Raw genomic sequence first — 20,133 nt, 5'->3', positions numbered from 1 at the left:
TCATCCAGTGGCATGTGGTGGAGGTAGGCTTGTACCAGGATCTCCACTGCCACTGCAAGCCACCTTCTCCTTCCAGTCCTGCAGACAGGCTATGGCACATAGGGTGGAAAACACGCAGAAGGATCTAGCGCTCTGCTCTGGTCCCGTTTCGTTGGCTCCGCAATAGGTTGCAATGTGTGTTATTCTGACCCACAGTGCATAAAGGGAAACCCAAAGTGTCCCAAGGCTGCCTGGGAAACACCAGGACTGTTTTGCTGCCTGGACAGTGGCACGGTGCATGTATAACCTGGAAGAGTTACACTTTAAACCTTCTTTTTAATACATAACCTGCTATTTTGTTCAACTGGAATTGCACCTAAGTCACTTAAATACTTCGGGAATTCAGAACCAATTAAAAAAACTAGAAAAGGGCTGAAAAACCTGATGCAGTGATAGCAAGCATGCCTTCTGCAAACAGCAGGGACCAAGGTGGGGACTGGTGGGTGCCTCATTTGCAGAGCACAGATCAGGTGTACGGCCTTGAGTCTTTAATCCAGCTGCCTCTGCCCTGCCATTTTCTGCCCTTTACTTTTCCAGGCAGGAGACAATAGTAGCTAAGGACGGGGATGAACATCCCCTCCACACAAAATACTTAACCCCACTTCAACTTTCTGGCTCAGTGCATGCCCGAGGGTACAGTAGCTCTCTGCACCGTTATGGAGTTGAGTACAACCAAAGAGGAGAGCAGGTCTTTACTCATCACAACTCAGAGCTGCGTCCCCAATGGAGGATGCTCTCTTCTCCGTTTGCTTTCCTCAGCTCCAGGCTCTCCTCGGCTGATGGGCAGCCGTGGGGATGTTTGGGTGGCAGCCCCATTAGTCCTTGCCCGTGCATTCAGCCCTGATGTTCCCCCTTCACACAGCCACAACGTGAACTCGACTGTCAGCATCTGTCCCGGTAACAGCCACCCCTGGAGCCCTCCAGCTCCTTGCGGAGAGGGGATGCTTTCTGGGCATGACTTGGAGATCAGGCTCGCAAATAGTTACAGGAGCACCGCTTTTCTCCATGCCTGTGTTTTCAAGCTATACATGTTCTCCAAGGTAAACAAACCTGCTCACCTGGGTGGTCTCATCTTGAGAGACTAGGCTTCCACCAGCCTTGTTGCATTGGTACTTTTAACCCACTGAAAAGTAAAGATAAAAGGAAAAGAAAAGTGTTGATTAATTGCTTTATTTTGATTTTGTAGTCATGTCATATGTAATTTACATTGTGAATGCAGTGGAATATATATATTTTTTTTATTTCCTTAGGCAAAACTATGTATGTCAGTTTTTTACCCTCCCAGTAATGGAAGTAAAGTAGTAAAATAGGTGGCATCAAGGAGAAGGTGTCCTTGCGGACACAGCCGGTCTCAGGAGGCCGAATGGGTGTATGGCAAACTGACATCTACTTCTATGCCTGGAAATATAAAAAACATACTGAGAAGTGTTTGTGAATTGTCTCCCAATTTGCATTACAAAATGAAATGCAAATAACTACTGCACTGTCTGTGTTACCTTTAGGATCTCAGAATCTGTTTTGGTTTGAAGCATTTTTTATTTATATAATTATCATAAAATAACACCCCCAAAAGCCCAACAGTTTTTTTCCAGTGAAATTTTCAGAGTTTCCTTTTTTGCTTGTCCTGATTACTCATTTTCTCTTTTGTTTCCTGTTTTGTTCTTTATTTTCCTTATCTACCTGCTGAATCACGCCATCCAATCAACATACAATGCGAAAACCATGTCTCCGTCTGTATGTTGTGCACCTGCTGCTCAAAAAAAATAAATTTGTAAATAATCTTGCAAATATCCATCCATGAAAACATCACATATAGGACACGGTTGGTTTCATTGAATTTAAACAATTATTTAAATTCTCTGCTTTTATTTTCTCTCGTTTTTCTTTAATTTAATTTGTTTTGATGAGATTTCCGATTGCACTGGTGAAAAAGCCTCACTGCAGCGTGCCTCAAAACTGGCTTCTGTTCTGCATCTTCTTCCCCTTGGCTAATTGGTGACGTGAGGCAAATGCAGTTACCAATAGCCTGTTCTCCGCTGTTTGTTACACCTGACAATGATAAAGGGGAGACTGACACTTGCTTTATTTTGGTGGAAAATTGAATGAGAATAGGAGGGAAGGACGCTTCTGGATGACCCGGAGTAGAGAAGATTGGCTGGCTGGGAAAACCCTTCATTTTGTAAGTGGTGGTACCAAATTCAGTTCTTGGAAATCAGTTTGGTTTTTGGTTTTTTTTTTTTTTTTTTTTACAATGAGGTGTGTTGAGCTTTCCGCACAGGGAAGCGGTACATTTAAGAGGACTGCCTTACAGATATTTTAAGCCCGTGGTTTACACTGTATTGTAAGGCAAAAAAAATTACTGAGGTGTTTACAAACTTGCTTCCCTCAAAACAGAAATCCTAGGAAAGAGTGATTTTTATTCAGTTTGAAAACTTTTTGTGATACCAGCATATAGAAGCATTTTGCCATCACAGTGGACACAGAGTCCCTGGATGCAAAAGCAAACGTCTCAAGCAAAATGCATAAGCCATGTTATGAACAGGGCTGAAAAGTACTGGGAACCAGATCTCACTGGGAATTTAGTGCCTGATTCCAAAGATGCCTTTGGAAATACTGGCCTCTGTCTTTGCAAATCATAAATTAAGCAAAGGAGGATGAATAAAAAAAAATACAATCTAAAAAATAATAATATGTATATATATTTTTTTTTCCATTTCTAATTGTCTTGGCTATGGTTAATAATACAAATGAGACCATAAGCTTATCAAAAATACTTGCTTGGCCACCTGACAACACCTCTTAGATCTGTGTTAACATCTGGACTTTCTGTTGCACAGTTGCTGTTAAGAAACAAATCAGAGTGAAGCTTCATGACAGACTGCAACTAAGCTCTATGGAGGGTTACAGGGAGAAATTTTCTCCTAGGAAATAGCAAAGAAGAAAACGACAATGTATAAGTTAAAAGTTTGCATAGTGCAATCTGACAAGGGAATCCTCTGCGTGTGCGGTGGTGGCTGGAAGCATTACAGATGTGCGGGAGCTGTGAGGACGTCTTCAGACAACCCACCTTGGAGCACCCCTGGCCCAGGCAGCAGAGATAAGTGTTCTGGTATCAGCTGTGCATATGAAAATATACTGAATAAATCAGGTTATCTCCATTTGGACGGATTTTGGCCTTGTTGCCATCCATGTTGCAGGTTAATGATTTAAATGCTCATCTTGCAGTTTGTCTCTGTGGTCGTATGTGCAGGTCTAGGCTCCTTCCATCACTCGGCATCCAAGGCGTCCAAGTTAGATCTCTGGAGCACCAAGGTGCCCTCTGGAGCTGCCTTCCTCCTTCCACTGCAGATGACGGAAGCCTACAATGAAGCACTAAAGTTGAAAGTTAGTAGGGAACAAGGAGAGATCTGAGCATCACACATTTATAAAATCATTTCCCAGTGTTCCTGGCTCAGGATGAAAGGACATGATGTGACAAGCCTGTAACGGCAGAGTCTGCACGGCACAGACAAGTGTGGCAAAAACCTTCAGCCTCTTCAATTCAGCAAAGGTTTTCCCAAGCTTCAGAGGAAGCCAAGACGCTGTGCAAGACTCAGTAGCTCTTCTTCAGAACTGGCAATGCCATGGACATTTAAATGGGAACACAACCATTTCCTCTATGGTAGTTCCTTAGCAGACTGGATTAATTCTTGTTGATGCCAGATGAAGCAAACTGCCAAAGCTTCCTGAGTGATCCCATTCTTGGCTTGGTCAGACTCCTCTTCCCACAGCTCTTTGCAAATTTGGGTGAGCTCTTCATTTTTGGGACAGACACCTGAAGTTTCAAGTCTGGGGGGCGGTTCTGTTCTGCACCTGGGCTGCAGGAAGAAGCAGAGATGAGCAACTCAACTTCTGCTGAGTTTATTGCTTTGTGGCAGTGTAACATAGTCTCCTTTGCTAAATCCTGCAGAGCGCGTCCAGCCATGGCATAAAATCCTCATACTCCCATTGTGAGTTTAAAAATGCAAAGCACTAAATCTACTGAGCTGGTGGAGCTCATTCTGCATCCCAGTGGACAGCAGGCACAGCTCCTGTGCTGGGGAAGAAACCACTCTGCTGCTGAAGATGCTGGAGGAACAGATCTGGGCAATGGCTGTATGCCCTATTCTTCATGCTTTTTCTGCTTTTTACTATGGAAAACACCCTAACAAAGGGTAAAGGAGCTGGCTGCCCATGGCAGGACAGCAGTCAAGGCCAGTTCTTTATCCGTGATGTCTCTTCTCCCTGTTTCCCTCCTGCTTTGCAGTTTGTTCCAGGGATGCATTGCCCGGCTGAGCTTCAGTCACGCTCCTGTCGTGGGAAGCCTGCCGGGTGGCGGGGTGCCGTCGGTACCAGCACCCCCTCTTTTAGGAAAATAGTGGCAGGCCAGGGGAAATGTTTTTCAGACATAATTTGCTCATCCTCATAAAGCTATGGCGGCTCTTGTGAAGCACCAGTCAGCCTTTTGCATCTGTGCAACAGAAATGAAAACAAAAACCCAGAAAGACAGACCTCGATAACCCAGAAGTTGATCATGTCTGTGTCACGTTACAGAGGAGGCTAAGTGTGAGGAAAATTGGTGTAAAACACTGTTATACCCAAGAAATATTGCAATGTGGAGTTTCCCCTTTAACTGCATGCAATTCTAGTACCTGCCTGGACAGTTGAGTTGTCGAAGGACGGGTTTTCTACGCGGTGTGCCGAGGGTTACACACGCGGAGCCCTTCCATACATCACGAGCGTGTGCAATTTTGCGTCCCTACGAACAGCGCAGAGAACGGTCCTTCGAACGGTCTGCGAGTGGTGGCCATGGTGGATTTTCCTGGGTTGCGAGTGATTCCCCGCAGAGCTGTAGGAAATGGCAGTGCATGAGTCAATCGGGGGGGTTTGGGGCTAGGGAAAAAAGTGAAATAAAAGGTTACGGAGTGTGTGTCCCTCCAAGTCGCAGGGAGTAGGGGGGTATAGACACAGTTGCAGAGTTTTGGGCCCCTGTTTCATTTTGCACGTATACGGAATATCCTGTGTAAAGCCTCCCGCAGCACAGGGATAGCCTGTACTAAGCGTGCCCTTGCAGTCAGCCTCGACCAAAGCAGATGTTAAGCATCACGTCCGCTGCGATTATGAGATGATAGCAAAGTCTGAGCAAAACAATGTTCTTGCTGTTAAGCTGCAGTAACGTGGGAAGAAGGAGGTAAGGCAGGTTCAGTTGCAGAGAGACGGATCCTGTGCACGTGCTCCTTGGAGGAGCGTTAGGCTTGCGCACAGGAAAGATCTGGCTTGAGCATTGCTCTGGAGGTACTAACTCATCAGACTTGCAGGCCTGACGCCCCAGTGCCATGAACATTACACACAAGCTCTGATCCAAACTTTCCGTGATTAAAATGGGCTCTGGGTTAAAGCTCTGCCCTGCGCTGACCCCTCTGCCACTGCTCCGCGGAGGTGCGTGGGCTGGCCCCGCTGCCACCGCGGGGGAACAGCTTCCGAAGGACAGGATTAGGGATGGCACCCGGTTGTCCTGCTCTGCCCCCCTGGCCTTAGATGGCCCTTACCTGCCGAGGTGGGTTCAGTATTTTGTGAAGGGAGCGTAAGCGATGTGATAAATAAACCAGAAGCTGACAGAGAGACAAATGTTGAATTTTTAGCACGTTTTACTGACCTTGAACAACCCAGGGGAATCCTCGCTTGTGTTTTGCCTGCCAGAGCTGATTTCTGTTGCTGACTTGAATGAGCTCAGTGTTGTCTGCTCTTTCATTGAACATACCTGTGCTTTTCTCTTTTCTCTTTATTTGAGGATTGAGTCTGATATACGGTCTGTGCCTAACTCTGAGCTGCTTGCGTTTTTAACATGAGAGAAACCGAGTGCATGCCTGAGACTGATTTCTTGAACTCTTTGATGGGATTGGTGGAATGCGATGCTAATGGCCCCAAAACTGAGCTGGCATTTAAATAACTTAATAGATCCAACAAGCCCCCCAAATTCAGCATGAGCTCTGTAGCCAAATGAGCAAGAAACGTGGGTCAGTTCAATATGACTGGGTGTCTTCTGGTAAAACGATAATACAAGGGAAAGACTGTTTTTGCTCATCTTTACCAACAAGAGCTCCTTATGATTATATTTTCCACTCTACTGCTTGATAGTTTAAAGTGGGATGCTTTCTCTCTTTAGCTAACTCAGTCAAATACATGGCTGTGAACAGAGATTCACAAATAAGTGAATTGGAATCAGTAGGGAAAGGGGGGATATTTTTTATCTCCTTAAAATAGGAGGGCAAGAGGGATCTGGCTTTTGCATGTTTTGTTTTGGAAAGAACCCTCTCTAGATTAGCTCATTGGGGCAAGAAACCTCTTTCCCTGAAGGAAAAAAAAAAAGGAGGGGGGGGTGGGGAGAATCACACAAAACAAATGGAAATCAGAATCTGTCTCCAGCATTTCTGTGATCCACCTGCAAAGGCACATTTAATAATAATTAAAAAAATCAGCAGGTTCCTAAGGCACCCTCCTGCTGTTGAACGCTCAATCTCCCCAATTGATTTGCTGCCATTGATCCATCTTCCAAACAGTCTTGCTGGTGCCATTTCTCCTTGACGAGCCTGTCCAGTCACATGTTGTATAAACATTTAAAACCTGCAGGTTAGAAAACATCCTCATTCTTTCAAGGATGTTTTATTCTTCACTGGACAATGCCTTTCTTTGTTACGGTAGAGGCTATATACTCAGTCCCTTGCAATTGTCTTGGCTTAAGTTCAATTCATTGTAGAAAGCGAGCTGACCAAGACTTCAGAACAACCTTGTTCTTTACAAAATGAAAATGTGGCACCAATACCTCTCCCTGAGTCTTTAGGGGGAGAAAAATCTGCCTTACTCAAAGAAAACAAGACCTCCATGGACAGCGTGAAAGGGCCTTTTCCTTTTCTATCATTGACCCAGTAGCAGAGGGGAGGGCTCTTGTGGAGAGGGATTTTCTCATACTTGCTGCATGTGGAGTGATCTGCACTGACGAATGTTTCTTTTGGAAGGTTTTCTGGTGGCCGATTTGCTGCTTAGATCGTGAAGCTGGTAATTTTAATTTCTTTTTTGCGGGCTGTGGTTTCTAATCGCGTTAATTTCTGAAGGACACAAAACCTTTACTTTCCGCAGGACAACTTCATCAACCTCAGCTTCCTGCGGCTCTTCAGGGCAGCAAGACTTATCAAGCTCCTTCGCCAGGGTTACACTATCCGCATCTTGCTCTGGACATTTGTGCAGTCTTTTAAGGTGAGTGTTAGGCAGGTGGGAGGCAGGGAAGAGACGCGGGGAGATGGTAACGCTTGGCCCATCTGCAGCACCATCCGTTGAGCACCAAAGAGCTTCCCCTTGCCAGGGGAACAGCTTCGCTGCACCTCTGCAAAGCAATTAGAGGAGTATTAATTCTGCAGAAATGCTAACTGATTTGCACTGAGCATCCCCCGAACACTGTAGGTTCTGAGCATTTTGGGAGTCTGAAGGCTGGATGGCTACCGATGCAGACTCGCAGCAAGTGCACAAAGCTACCACGAAATCCCTATGGCAAAATCTCGAGACTCGGCTTTTAGCATAGGGAAACGGCAGTCTGACTAATAAGTACCTTAATGCCTGCTATGAGCCTGCAGCGAGTGCCAGGTTAAATTGCTTGCATTGGGTTTCACTCTTGGTAGAATTTGTTAGAAGTGAAACCCAAACTATTGTATTTTGGTAATATAAACTGTGAACCTGTATAACACAGGGTTGTGTTTTTATGACATGGATTTTTTGTTCTAAAGTCGAGATAGTTGCTTTCCCGGGTTTCCTTTACCTTTGCCTTCCCTCCCAGCAAGCCTCAACGTGTCGTGGGAGCTGGTACGTTGTGGCGCAGGGGACTGGCCACAGCAGCTGGATACAGCACTTCTGAACTGAGCGACCATCAAACAACCGCCTTACAGCAGCTTAGTTCTCAACCTGCGCTTAGCTTTGAGATAGCTGTTTTCTAGATCTAAATAAGGGCCCATGTGCCCCCAAACTGGTTATTTTTTAACAGCTCTCAGCTGATTTGCAGCCTGTTTCCGCACCTTGTTGTGTTTTAGCTCTGGTTATGGGGCATGCTCACGTTCTGCAGTGCAGAGAGGAGATCATTAATCTGAAATCAGGCTTTTGTAGCACCGATACTGAGCTCTAGCACATTAGTATTTACTGGCCGTGCAGCTGCAGGGTGCAGACCCCCAGTCCCCATCACACGTGGACCCTTGCCCAGAAAGCACTCGACCTCCCTGGCTCCGGAGATCTCGCAGGACTCGCAGAGAAATGCAAGCAGAGAGGTGATGTGGGAAAGCACAGCACACTGAGATCAGGGAGTGGCTGACGATGGGTCTGTTCGTTAGCCTGCAGCCAGCAAACTTCATCTCCCGCTTGCTGGCGGGGTGCCGCGCTGCACGTGGTGAGCCCGGGGACCGTGCCTCTGGCTCTGCACAGGGTCTCGCTGCCGTCTGGGCTGAGCTCTGAGGTCTGCAGGTGATGGTTTATGTCCTGGGTGCTGTCGCAAGCTCAGAGGAGCTTGTCTGCGGGTCAGTGCCATGGCAGGGTATTTTGCATGGCGCTTTCTGGAAGGCGTTATGGCAGCAATTGGTATTTAACGACGCAGAGTGCGGTGGGATGCAGAGCGCAGTGTCTGAGTCAAAATGATGCAGAAAGGTTATTTTAGGTGATAAAACTGCGGGGAGGAGTGTGCTCTCTCCAAAAATGGAAGAGACTTAAGAAAGGCATTTCTCTCCTGCGGTTGGAGAGAGATACCGGGTGGCTCTGCCCACCCCGGGCTGGGAGTGCTGGCCAGCCCCGTGCCGGCTGCCAGACACCGGGATGGAGAACTGGTTTCAGCAGAACATGAGCATGGCTATTGCTCTGCGCCAGAGCTGGTTGAGAGGGAAGTTTCTATTAGACCTTTTAGACTATAGAGGCAAAACCATTTTGGAGGGTGGAGATGGGAACGTAGTGATTGCTTCTTTCTACAAGCGACCTGGAGAAGAGCTTCAGGCATCCGTGCTGTTATCCCATGGCCAGGGCTGGCAGTGAGTGTTGTTACCCCGTACGTCCCTTTGGGAGACACCAGACAGGCAGCTGGTGCTCTCGCATCCAGCTTCTGTGTTACGCTTTCACCCAACCATCAAGCAGCTAAACGGACTGCAAAGGGGGGGGTGCAGCGCCTTAGATTTGTTAGGTCGTGTTTTCCTCGAGCGTGGATGGAGGTGGTGTTGCTGCTGCTCTCACCTTGTAACTCATGAGGAACCCTGCAGCCAGGAGATGCCTCTACCAGAGGCTGAGACGTGGGGTCTGCAGGTATAATAAGATGTTCCCACTCAGGAGAGTGTCCTCGGACTCTGTAGTCTTGGCTGGATGGTGGGAGAGGGGCTCAGCCAAGGCCCTTTTCAGTACAATCCCGACCCTTTGCAAAGTGTGTGTGTGCAGAGCGCTGCCCCTGAAGCAGAGCCGGGACGGTTCCTGGGCTGCACGGAGAGCTGCGTGTCTGTCTGTGCCCCCAGCGCTGAGCTCTCGGTCCGTGTCCCTTCTGCAGAGGTGTCCAGCAGAAACCACACCAGCCCTTTGCCCCGTGTTTCCTACTGGGCTCCCCGGGGGCTGCAAAACCCCTCTCCTGCCCCGAGTATCACGCGGTCTAGCCCTAGTGCAAGACTTCTCATTTTTTCAGCTATTACTAATTAAGAGGCCATTCATTTAGCCTGAGTGGAAAGTAGCCATTACTCTCAGCTTGGGTGACATAATTACATTGTAGCCTTCGCTGATTTCTTGCTAAAGCAGAATCTTTTTGTCCTTCTGGGATTGCAGTCTGTGCCTGTTTCAGAGCAGGAACTTGTTTCTTGAACGTATATTTTTTTTCTCATACTAAATTTGCAGCAAGGTCATTAAAAATTAATGTTCGTGCAATTATGCATAGAAAGTGCCAGTGCCTGCCGGTACCTTCAGTGCTTGCTGCGGAGCTCTCATTGTGTTTTCCCTGCTTACTGCTTATCAGCTTGCAAGGATGTACAGGGAGCCCTTGGACAGCCCAGACTGTTTTCTGATCGATGAATACCAGGCTCCAGGGGTTTGTCTTCTGAAGACTGCCAGAATTGTTCATATTCTCTTCCCAGCTCCTTCATCTGAAGGACGCATGCTACAAAACAGAGTGCTGCCTAGGAATTAAATGCTACCGGCTGACATATGCATTTGCTGGCATTAATACCTCCTTCTCCTTTTCCACAGGCCTTGCCTTATGTGTGTCTCCTCATTGCAATGCTCTTCTTCATCTATGCCATTATTGGCATGCAGGTAAAATTTTAGCTTTAATACTGAGCACAAGTAGCCTGGTTTTGTCCCGCTGGTTCAGGGTGCAAATGGGTTATTGCCTGTGCAGCAAGAGCAACACCTGACTTAGGATGGGGCAAAAGTCCAGCGCCAGGTAAATTAGAAGTGCATAAAAGGGATGTCAAGAGGCTGAGAGCAGGGAGAAATGAGAAGTTTTTCTGATAAGAAATGAGACATTTTTCTTGGCCTGGGCTGGAGCTGAACTGTGTTTTTGGAAAGGGTCTGGTGAAGAACCAGCACATTAAACTGATTTTTTTCCCCATTTGATCTTCCACAACATATTCTTATCTCTCTCTCTTCAGCACAGAAATTATTCTAGCTTTTGAGATCCCTTGAACCAGGAAAAATTATTTTCCTGCTTTTCTCCCAACTCCACTTGATCTACCTTTACTGACAACGTCCACGCGAGGATGCCTTTGGCCTGAATCGCTTCTGTTTTCTGTGGCAGGTATTTGGAAACATTGCACTAGATGATGAAACCTCCATTAATCGGCACAATAACTTCCGTACCTTCCTCCAAGCCCTAATGCTTTTGTTCAGGTGAGTACAAAATACCATAAGAATTGCATGCAAGCAATAAATAAATCCTTATTTTCCCATATGCCAGTTTAGCTGCTGAGACTGAGGCATCCTCTAAGGGAGGTATTTGGAGTAAAACATCCGTTCCTGCTTCCTCCTGCTCGGCATTAAAGGTTGTCCTGGCACATCTCCGAACACGAGAGATCCGATTCAACACCCCAGCATCTCCACAAAGTGCCACCCAGTGCTGTGACACCCCGTGTCAACTCAGGCAGAAGCTTAATATAAGACAGAAACCTCCTGGTTTAACTGATCGATGTGGTTCCTGTCATGAAGCTTACTATTATTTTTTACTCTTTTTTTTTAAAGTGAGAATTCCTGTAGTAGGTCATTTTTGTATTGCCAACAAGCTAACATTTCATACGTCAATGCCACCTCTGCGTGAGAGTGAAAGTGTTTCCCTCTGGGTTCATTCTGCCTGGAAACAAAGCATTTTCAAATGAAAAAAAAAATAATCAATGAAATGACAGATTTTCATTTTCAGACCCAGCAAAAACGAAGTGCAGGCCTTGCTCCAAATTGGGGCAGCTTGGGGAAGATTTCACTTATCTGGATGTGTGGTGTGGAGACACAGCGGTTAATGACTGCTCTGGCCCTGCGAGCACCTGACGGCCGCGCCGAGGCTGGGCGCTGCAGATTACGCGGCGCTTGCAACGGGATATCTTGCCTGGGATTTGGTTTGCATAGTTTCTGTGAAGCCAGCCGGAAATTAAATTAGCCCTCTAGCTAATATCTAGCTCAGGATAATCACTCGACTCAAAACTCTGAATTTTAATAAAACCAGATAATTATTCAGTCTCGTGTCCAGACCCCTTGGTCCCTTTCCAGCCCCATGCGGCAGCTGCAGTGGGACAGAGGGGGCAGAGGCAGCAGGATCGCGATGGGGCAGCGGGTTTCTGCACAAGGGAATTGTCATTCTGAGTAGCCTGGGAGCTATTTCAGTTTACACTGAGCATCAAGTTTTCTCAAAGACCAGGAGGAAGGCTTGTGAGCCAGCTTTGTGTAGAAATTTGCATGGCTGCAAACAACGCTGGAACAGGATGGGCTGTTCGTGGCACTGCGGAGGGACGCCCCTAAAAGCGCCTCGGAGTAGAAATCATGGGTGAAAATCTGAGGTTATGTAGGAAGTCAGACTAAGCAAACATGGGGATCCCCCGGCTTCTGATCCGTGTGTGCACATTGCATAGGGTGGTTTATTTTGAGGACAGACCCTCTGGGACTTCAAAGTTTTTCCTTTTGGCTATTTTTCTCCCTATAGTAGAAGTAGCAGTTGCAGGGGGAGGAGGGAAATGATTAAGAAAACCCAGGAGGCTGTCATGAGAACGGTACCCACCAACCAGACCATCCTGGTATTTCTATATCTGCTTGATAAAGGAAATAAGAGGTTCGAGTCAAAAAGCCTGGCTTCGTTTCCCATCATCTCCATTGCGTATGCAGCCAGCGCTGCGACAGAAATGCTAGCTGCTTCAAGAGGAAACAATCTCAACTCTGTTTTACTTACATTTGCACTTTGCACTTGACATGTTTAAATCAGTCTGGCTTTACTCTCTGTAAAACCAATGAAGCCTAGCCTACCTGAGCCTGCTCGGTTCCCTTTACCCCCCTGCGACAGAGGGAGATGTTCCTCCTCCTTTCTTTTTCATGTCAGCAGTTCAGATTCCTAATGTAAATATAGTCTCCACCTGAAGACAACCTTCCTCCTGATTAAATGAGTTACTTGGGCGCAGTGGTAATGGGAGGTGGATGCCCCCCGGGAGGGGGCTGGATAAGCTCACCCTCTGCCCTCCCGGTCTGCAGGAGTGCCACGGGGGAAGCCTGGCACGAGATCATGCTGTCGTGCCTGAGCAACAGAGCCTGCGACCCGCTCTCCGGCCTCACCAAAAACGAATGTGGCAGCGACTTCGCGTACTTCTACTTCGTGTCGTTCATCTTCCTGTGCTCCTTCCTGGTAAGTGGGTCCCAATCTCTCCCAAAGTGGAGGTGACGGTGTGGTTCCCCCCCAGCCCTTCCCTCCCCACCCCCTTGCTTCCTCCTTCTTCCTAATTATGATTTATACAACTTTACAAGGCAGCTTCGCTAAAAACCATTTATCATCCTGGTGATAAAATCCCTTTAATCCCCAAAGAGATTATTTAGTCATTAGTTTAGAGGGAAGGTTTTTATCTTTCTTCCCTCAGGGGGGGTCTAATATTTGGAATTAAGCATTAATCTGTTTTGTCTTGATTTGAAGGAGGGGATTGGGGAGGGCAGGGTGAGAATGGCCAAGATAACATTGGTTCAGAAGTGCTTGCAGCAGGCAGCTGGGAGCATCACATTTATTTGATGCCTTGTGTTTTGGGTTGGTTTTATTGGAGGGGTTTTTTTTTGTCAAATAAATGCAATGATCATTTTCTTCTGCAATGGTGCCAGGAAAGATTTAGACATGAAAGCACGCAGAACTGTTGTACTTGATTCGTGCCGTTGGCCATCATATGGGGCTGGGTCTAAGCTTTAATAGGTGCCAGTGTCTTTCTGAGCACTTGCACACATAAAAAGCTCTCTGCTCTTGGGGCTTGGTTCGCTTTCCTGCATCACTGGGACAGAAGAATGGAAAACCAGGGACAGGGAGCCAATTAAACTTCAAGCAGGATGAGATGAAAGTCACCGCTCTGAAATGTACCAAAAAGCAACGTATCAAGCCTACATTCAGTTTGCTTTAAAACATAAGATTTGATGCTTTGTGCAGCTAATCCCTGCTATCATCAGAGACCTTTAACCAGGAAAAAGAGGTACGTGTGGCAGTTTGATGGTGGCTATAGATAGACCAATTTCAGTGCCCTCTACTGAGATCTTTTGTCCAACTGACGTTGCCCCTTTGATATCCCGTGGTTTATTTCTTCTGCATATATTAAAAAACATGGAGCCCTGAAAGCTTATACAAAGTTAATGCTCCATTTACTGATTCCTTCAGTACTCTGTATTGTAAAGCAAATTTTTTTCCTTGTACAAATCCCTAACCCAACATCAGACATTCTCATTATTATTTTCAAGTGCATTATTGTTCCTAAATCTTTCTCTTTTTTAAAAAAAACCCAAACAACACCCCCCCAGACTCACCCTCCCTGGCTCATATCAGCCGTCCTGCTCGAAATGCAGTAGCAGAATTGGAGGCTGGAGCACATCTGTGCAAAATACAGCTTTGCGTGAGCTTTGTCCTGGACCCAGCGCTCCCGGAAAACCCCATGAAACCACACTCCAGGCTTGCTGGCAGAGAGCGGGGAGAGCCCTCGCGAAGAGCAAAGGCAGGGAGGGCAGGCTCCAAAAATAGGGAGCAGAAAGCCAAGCAGCTGGACTGCTCTGGTACAGGGCTGTAACTCGTTTCTTGAAATGCGTTCAGCACTCCATTGCAATGAAACATGTGGTTCCCCACAAGCGATTAAAGCATTAGAGCTGCAGCCTTGCCAGGAGGGCACATTTTTGCAGTTTGTTTGATGTTGTTACACTATAGATTGGGGGGCAGTTGGATAAAACTGATTTGTTTTTAAATGTTGTTTCTGGCTCTTCATAGGTATCCAGCCTGACATAATTTTCCTCCTGTAATTTGCACTGTTGAAAAATATAAATTGAAAATTTAAAACAGGAACTTTAGAAACTGCTGTACGCAAGGGAAACCTGTACTGAGCCACAGCTGGAGCTGGGAGTAACGGAAAGGGCTCGGGAGCAAGGGCAAACTCTCAAAAGTTTTGCTGTCTCTTTTGCTCTGGGGGTACCGTGTTACACGTGGGGTACCCGCAGCACACGAGTGAGCCCTGCTGATGTGGTTACAGTGCTGCCAGCCTTTGAGCAGCTTACTGAGACCTGGGTTGGACATCCCTGTCCCGCACCGCATGGTGCACCGCACCGAGATCCCAGGGCTTGTCTTGGCTGGGTTGCACACAGACCCCCCGAGCATCCAAGACCCGGGGGGACACAAAGTACTGGCTGGGTTCCCCAAACACCACAGAGCTGTTTAGTGTAGTGCTGCATTCGAGCCTTCACGCTTAGCTGCAGGAGTGAATTCATGCACGTTGCTGCAGAGGCAGAAGTCTTGTTTGCAGCCTTGTGCTGTGCAGCATGGCCTGAAGAAGACCCTCGGGTGGTGTAAGGAACCCCGGTGCCCTAGTGTAGGACATTGGTATGTTGGGGGCTGGGTTCGGATCCCCGCTTTCTGTTGGGGTGGGTTCTAAGAAATAGATGGACTATGTATCTGGGAAGTTCCTGATTAGCAGTTGGTGGTGACAGGGGGATTTGTTACGGACTCTGCTTGTCCGTACTGGTGAATCGTGTGTCCCAGCAAGAGCCAAGACCCCTTCCTCCCTCCAGATCACACAGGAATATGAATTATTTAAAACTGCACAACCCCCAAACTCCACTGCCTCATTTTCTTCTGACGACCAGCAGACCAGCCAGGGACATCCACATTCTGTTTAATTCCATTCAGCCCAGTGCGAGAGCTCACAGGCTCTTCACCGCGAGTCTCCTTGCTCAGCGTGGTGCAGAGGAGCAGCGCTCGCGGCAGCAGCCCAGCCTCCCTACAAAAGACACAACAGAGGTAGAAAGGGGCCTTGTGCCACTCAGGTCTTTATCCGACACAGGAGCATCTGTCCCTGCCTGCCTCCTGCTCTTCCATTCTGCTGCCTGCAGATTGATCTTTTCCCATTGAAATCCTTGTGACTCTTCCGTTGGCTTTAATAAGAGAATCTTTATATGCCAGAAGTGTTTGCCGCCGTCTGTGTTAGGAGCCTCTTGTGTTTCCCTGTCCCTCGTCTTTCTGGGACCTTTGAAGGTTTGAATTGTTATGAGTCTAAAATAGGACATTCAGGCTGAAGAATGGTTTTTCTTCTAGCTGTTCTTGTCTTGATGTGCCTTGATAAGAACGTGCTGGAAGAGTTCGCACCACCCAGTTGGTGAAGCGGCTGCCGCAGCCCGTGTGCTGGTCTGTGCTGGCGTAGGGTGAAGAAGGGGCAAGGGAGAGGTGCTGAGCCCATCGGGCTCTGGGATGGGTTGTGCTGGAGGGCGTCAGCACTGATGGGGAGGTGGCCGAACTGTCCCCAGTCAAAAGCCGTGGCAAACCTGCCACGTACTGCAGAGCTGGGAGGAGGTGGTAACAGCAGGGTCCCCAGGACTCGGTTTGTGGAGTTTCTTCTCTGGGGTGCAGCTGGTTCTTATAGAAACCACACGCCCTGCTAAGGGAATCATACCCTCTCCTAAGGGAATCATACCCTCTCCCCTTCCAGCTTTTTTTTTTTTTTCTTCCTTTTCTCCCTAACTGCGTTATTGCTTCCTCCCTGCAGATGTTAAACCTCTTTGTGGCTGTGATTATGGACAACTTTGAATACCTGACGAGAGACTCCTCCATCCTTGGGCCCCATCATTTGGATGAGTTTGTTCGTGTCTGGGCTGAATATGACCCAGCTGCCTGGTATGTACGCTGTTATACTCGTATGTGAAGAAAAAGCTGTACGCTGTGTATAAATACCATGCCTATACATCAAAGAGCCTGTTTTAATGTGAGTACAGCTCCAGAAGGAAAACAATTCCAAAGCTTGAGGTAACATTGGTGGTAAATGCTTCAAGTTCAATTCACTGTGCGCTGGAGATGAACAAACCTGATGTCATTACAAGGGCATTTCCTTCAAATAGACACGAGATAGACACAAACCAACAAATCAAGAAAGCAAACGCTCCCTCCTCCCCACACACACATGGCCCAAAATTAATAGGGTAAATTCAAATGTTCTTGGCTAAATGTCCTAGTAGAAAGATGTTTAGCATTTCCAAAAGCAGTGTTGATTGCGTTTGGTTTCTGCATCCCAGTTTGGAGATAAAAATACGCTGAATGTCTTGCCATTGGCAGCACTCTGGCTAACTTGTGAGGCTCAGCCTCGCTGCACCCCACTCGCGCAGCATTTCTCTCCTAGCTCAGAACCGCCTCAATGGTTTCACAAATCCTGTGCAGAGACCTGAGGCCACGAAAAGCCAAAAATTCAAGTTTTCAAGGTTCCATCTCTCCCTTGCAGGGATCTACCCCATTGTTTTGCATCTGAGTCAAGTGCTACAGGCTCAGAATTCATCGTTTGCTTTCGCCCCCCTGTGAGGCAGTGGGGACTGACATGATGTCTCTCAACGTAAGGGACATTTGCTGAAAACGTGATTATTTTAAACAGAAATTTCTCATCAAACCCAATGTTTTGATCTTGGAAGCCTCCTTCTAATGACATCAAATTGTAGAGGGGAATTTTGTTCTTCTAAGTAATATTTTACCTTGTGGACTTGCAGTTGAAACACGAGATGTGTGAAATAGTAAGAAGAAAATGCATTAAGCCTAACTTTGGAAGCATTTCAGTTCTCAGCAAGCCTCTGATAAAATGTTCCTGATATATGTGTGTTAAAGGAGGAAATGGGTTTCTCACAGCCAGACGGTGAGGTGTTTGGGTTTATGGGTTTATTTCTTTGTTTTTCTTATTCAAAGACACTCACAGGGAAAGCTGCACGTCCTGGGCTTAAGTACCGCTGCAGCGGAGGAGTGGCACCGTGCTGTGGCAGACCCAAGGAATTTTTTAAAAATGAGGGAACAGCTCTGACTAGTGATCGCTTCTAGAGGAAGACTGGCTTTAATATATTGCTTTTCTCCATTGCCCAGAGAAAGTTACTGCACAACAGTCCTGGTGACTGTGTTATTTTCATTTCTAGATGCGCTGAGATACAGGTCACACTAATTTCTTTGATATCCTGCAGCTTGGGGATTTGCCTCTTGGGAGACCTTTTTTTAATTTAAAGCCCTACTAATTTTGTATCCATTTTCCTCCCCATGAGTTACTCTGCAATGAATCTCCTCTGTATTTGCAATGAAGCTGCCTCCAACTCCTCCAATCTTTCCACTCTTTTTTGTTTCCCCTCAGTAGAGACAGATGCAGAAAACGTTTATATAATCAGCATCTCAAACTCCCTGCTAGGATGCAATTAAACTGCTTTAAAATCTCAGTTAAATTGATTTAGGCTAACTTGAAATGTAAACCTCTTCTAAAATGACTGCATTTCTCTGAACTGTGTGTGATTTTAACTAGCTCAAAGCCATCCATACTGCAAGCCTGCCTATGTACTGCATGCATACTAGCAGCTTGTAATCTCCAAGCAGATTTTCATTACCACGTGCTCTGTAACACAGACAAGTCTTTTGTGGGTATTTGGCAGGCAGTAAATAGCTTTTTTTCTTTTTTTCTTTTTTTAATTTTTCAAATCCTGTCCTATCTCTTCTTACCATGAGAAAATCTCAATGAGATTGAAAACTTGGGAGTGCCCGTTCTCTCCTTAGAAAATAGTCTTGGCTCTGATTTGCATCCGTGGGAGGAGTGACACACCTGGAAGGGAAAAATGAGTATCAATGTGCTTTTTTAATGTTTATGTGTTCAGGAACTCTCCACCCATAAGAGGCACAAGCACAGAGTTTACAGAAAGATTTGCTTGCTCTATTAACTCTGAGCGCAGAGGGTACATTTGGTGAGTCGCTCAGGGGCCAAACCTTTTCGCTGAGCTGTTAACACAAAATACGTCATATATTCAGATCCTAATTCTGTTTTTCTCTAACCTTGTTCCCGTTTTGCTCTGGTGCGAAGCTATTGATGTTGGCAGAGTGACCAGGGGCAGAAGCGCGAACCAAAGGACAGCCAAGATGTGATGCTCGAGGCTTGATCCTAAAACATGTCCATGTTCTGGATTTTCCATGTGCGAATAGTTCCACTGAAATCACTGATGTTTTCATAAGTGGGACTAACATTTCCACAATTTGAAAGTAATCTGAAATCCATTCACAGTTTAAGGCTAGAACAGTTCTTATGGTCATTTGGGCTGAACCCCTGTGAAGCTCTGGACACGGTATTTCACAACAGCTAGCCATGGACTCAGCTCAATAACTTGTCTTTCAAGGTGCGGCTCCCAGCAGCACACCCTGTTTTGATCTGAAGGCACAGGGCTTTTTCACTGAAAGAAAATGTCGATCTAATTTTTGTTTTCCATATCAGCCATCTCCTTTTAGCATTTCAGCTCCCAGCGTAGGGAGCACGTGTAGGGGAATGCTAAATAATCACCGTAGCGTAATGGGCAAGAAAGAAGACTCCCAGGCAGTGTTACGCTTAGTTGCGGGTGAACTGGCTCCTGCTTCCATATTTCACTAATTGATGACCTCTCCCAAGGTCTCTTCTTCGATTATCCCAAGAAAAAGGGAATTACAGTGTTTGTCCACTTTCCGTAGCTTGAGACCCTCGATGAAAGATGCTGTGTGGGTAAAAAGTACAAGTGTTGTTATACTTTTGTTATATAGATAATATTTTAAACATAGGCTTAATGTGTGTGTATTTACATACCTATTTCCAATATCACCTTTGGGTTTGTTATAAAATGCAACTTTCTGTAAGCTTTTCTGGGGAAAAACATTTAAAAGGAAGTAAAAAAAGCAGCCAGCAGCTGTTATTCTAGATATGTGTCAGACTCAGGAGGGGTAAGTATGGGAAATTGTTGGATTTAAGGGTGGCAGAAGCCTCAGGCTCACAGAACAAGAGAGAGCGAGAGAAATGGGGCACGCACAGAGGTTTGGTCCGGGGGAAATAATCAGGAAAGGAGTGAAAACATGGAATTTAAGGATGGTGCTGGGAAAGAAAAGAAAATTGGATTTCTATAAGCTTTTATTTGTTCAAGATATATAAAGTGAGCGCTTTATCTCTGTGATACCCCCCTTCCCAGTGCCTACCCCTTAGAGATACTGGAAATGTTGGTCTTGCCATCCCATTCCCATTAGTTGCTCCCCAGAGCTGAGGGAGATGTTACTGGCAGCACCTTCAGCGGTTGGGAGAGGTGCAGGTGCTCCCGAGGGAGAGCTTTTTCTTAGCTATCCGAGAAAACGGCACGCTGATGAAAATAAACAAAACTGAAATAGATTTCAACAACCTGGGAAAGAATCCTTCTTTGTCCTAATTTGTCATAATTTGCTGCCATGACCTTCCAATTCAATTTAGGCTTGGGTTTTCAAGCCTTCCACAGACTCTTGGGGAGCTCAGGGAACTGCTCATACATATTTTCTACACGCTGATTTTACAAAACCACTCTAAAATTTCAGTAGACTTCTTGACTCAGTTA

General features: G+C 46.4%; 1 protein-coding gene across 5 annotated transcripts in view; it reads left to right on the top strand.

Moving 5' to 3' along the window:
- Positions 1-20,133, top strand: part of CACNA1B (calcium voltage-gated channel subunit alpha1 B) — a 294,580-nt gene that overhangs the window by 244,665 nt on the left and 29,782 nt on the right. For all 5 annotated transcript variants that reach the window (XM_075772765.1, XM_075772766.1, XM_075772767.1 and 2 more), the window contains 5 exons: positions 7,195-7,311; positions 10,303-10,368; positions 10,853-10,944; positions 12,781-12,931; positions 16,296-16,423. In XM_075772765.1, the coding sequence (XP_075628880.1) occupies positions 7,195-7,311; positions 10,303-10,368; positions 10,853-10,944; positions 12,781-12,931; positions 16,296-16,423 (554 nt within the window). The remainder of the gene's footprint in view (positions 1-7,194; positions 7,312-10,302; positions 10,369-10,852; positions 10,945-12,780; positions 12,932-16,295; positions 16,424-20,133) is intronic.

The sequence above is a fragment of the Balearica regulorum genome, chromosome 20 (genome assembly GCF_011004875.1).
Source record: "Balearica regulorum gibbericeps isolate bBalReg1 chromosome 20, bBalReg1.pri, whole genome shotgun sequence".
In the NCBI taxonomy this organism is placed as follows: Eukaryota; Metazoa; Chordata; class Aves; order Gruiformes; family Gruidae; genus Balearica; species Balearica regulorum.
Note: the sequence above shows the minus strand (reverse complement) of the source record. Positions and strands in the feature narration are given on the sequence as shown.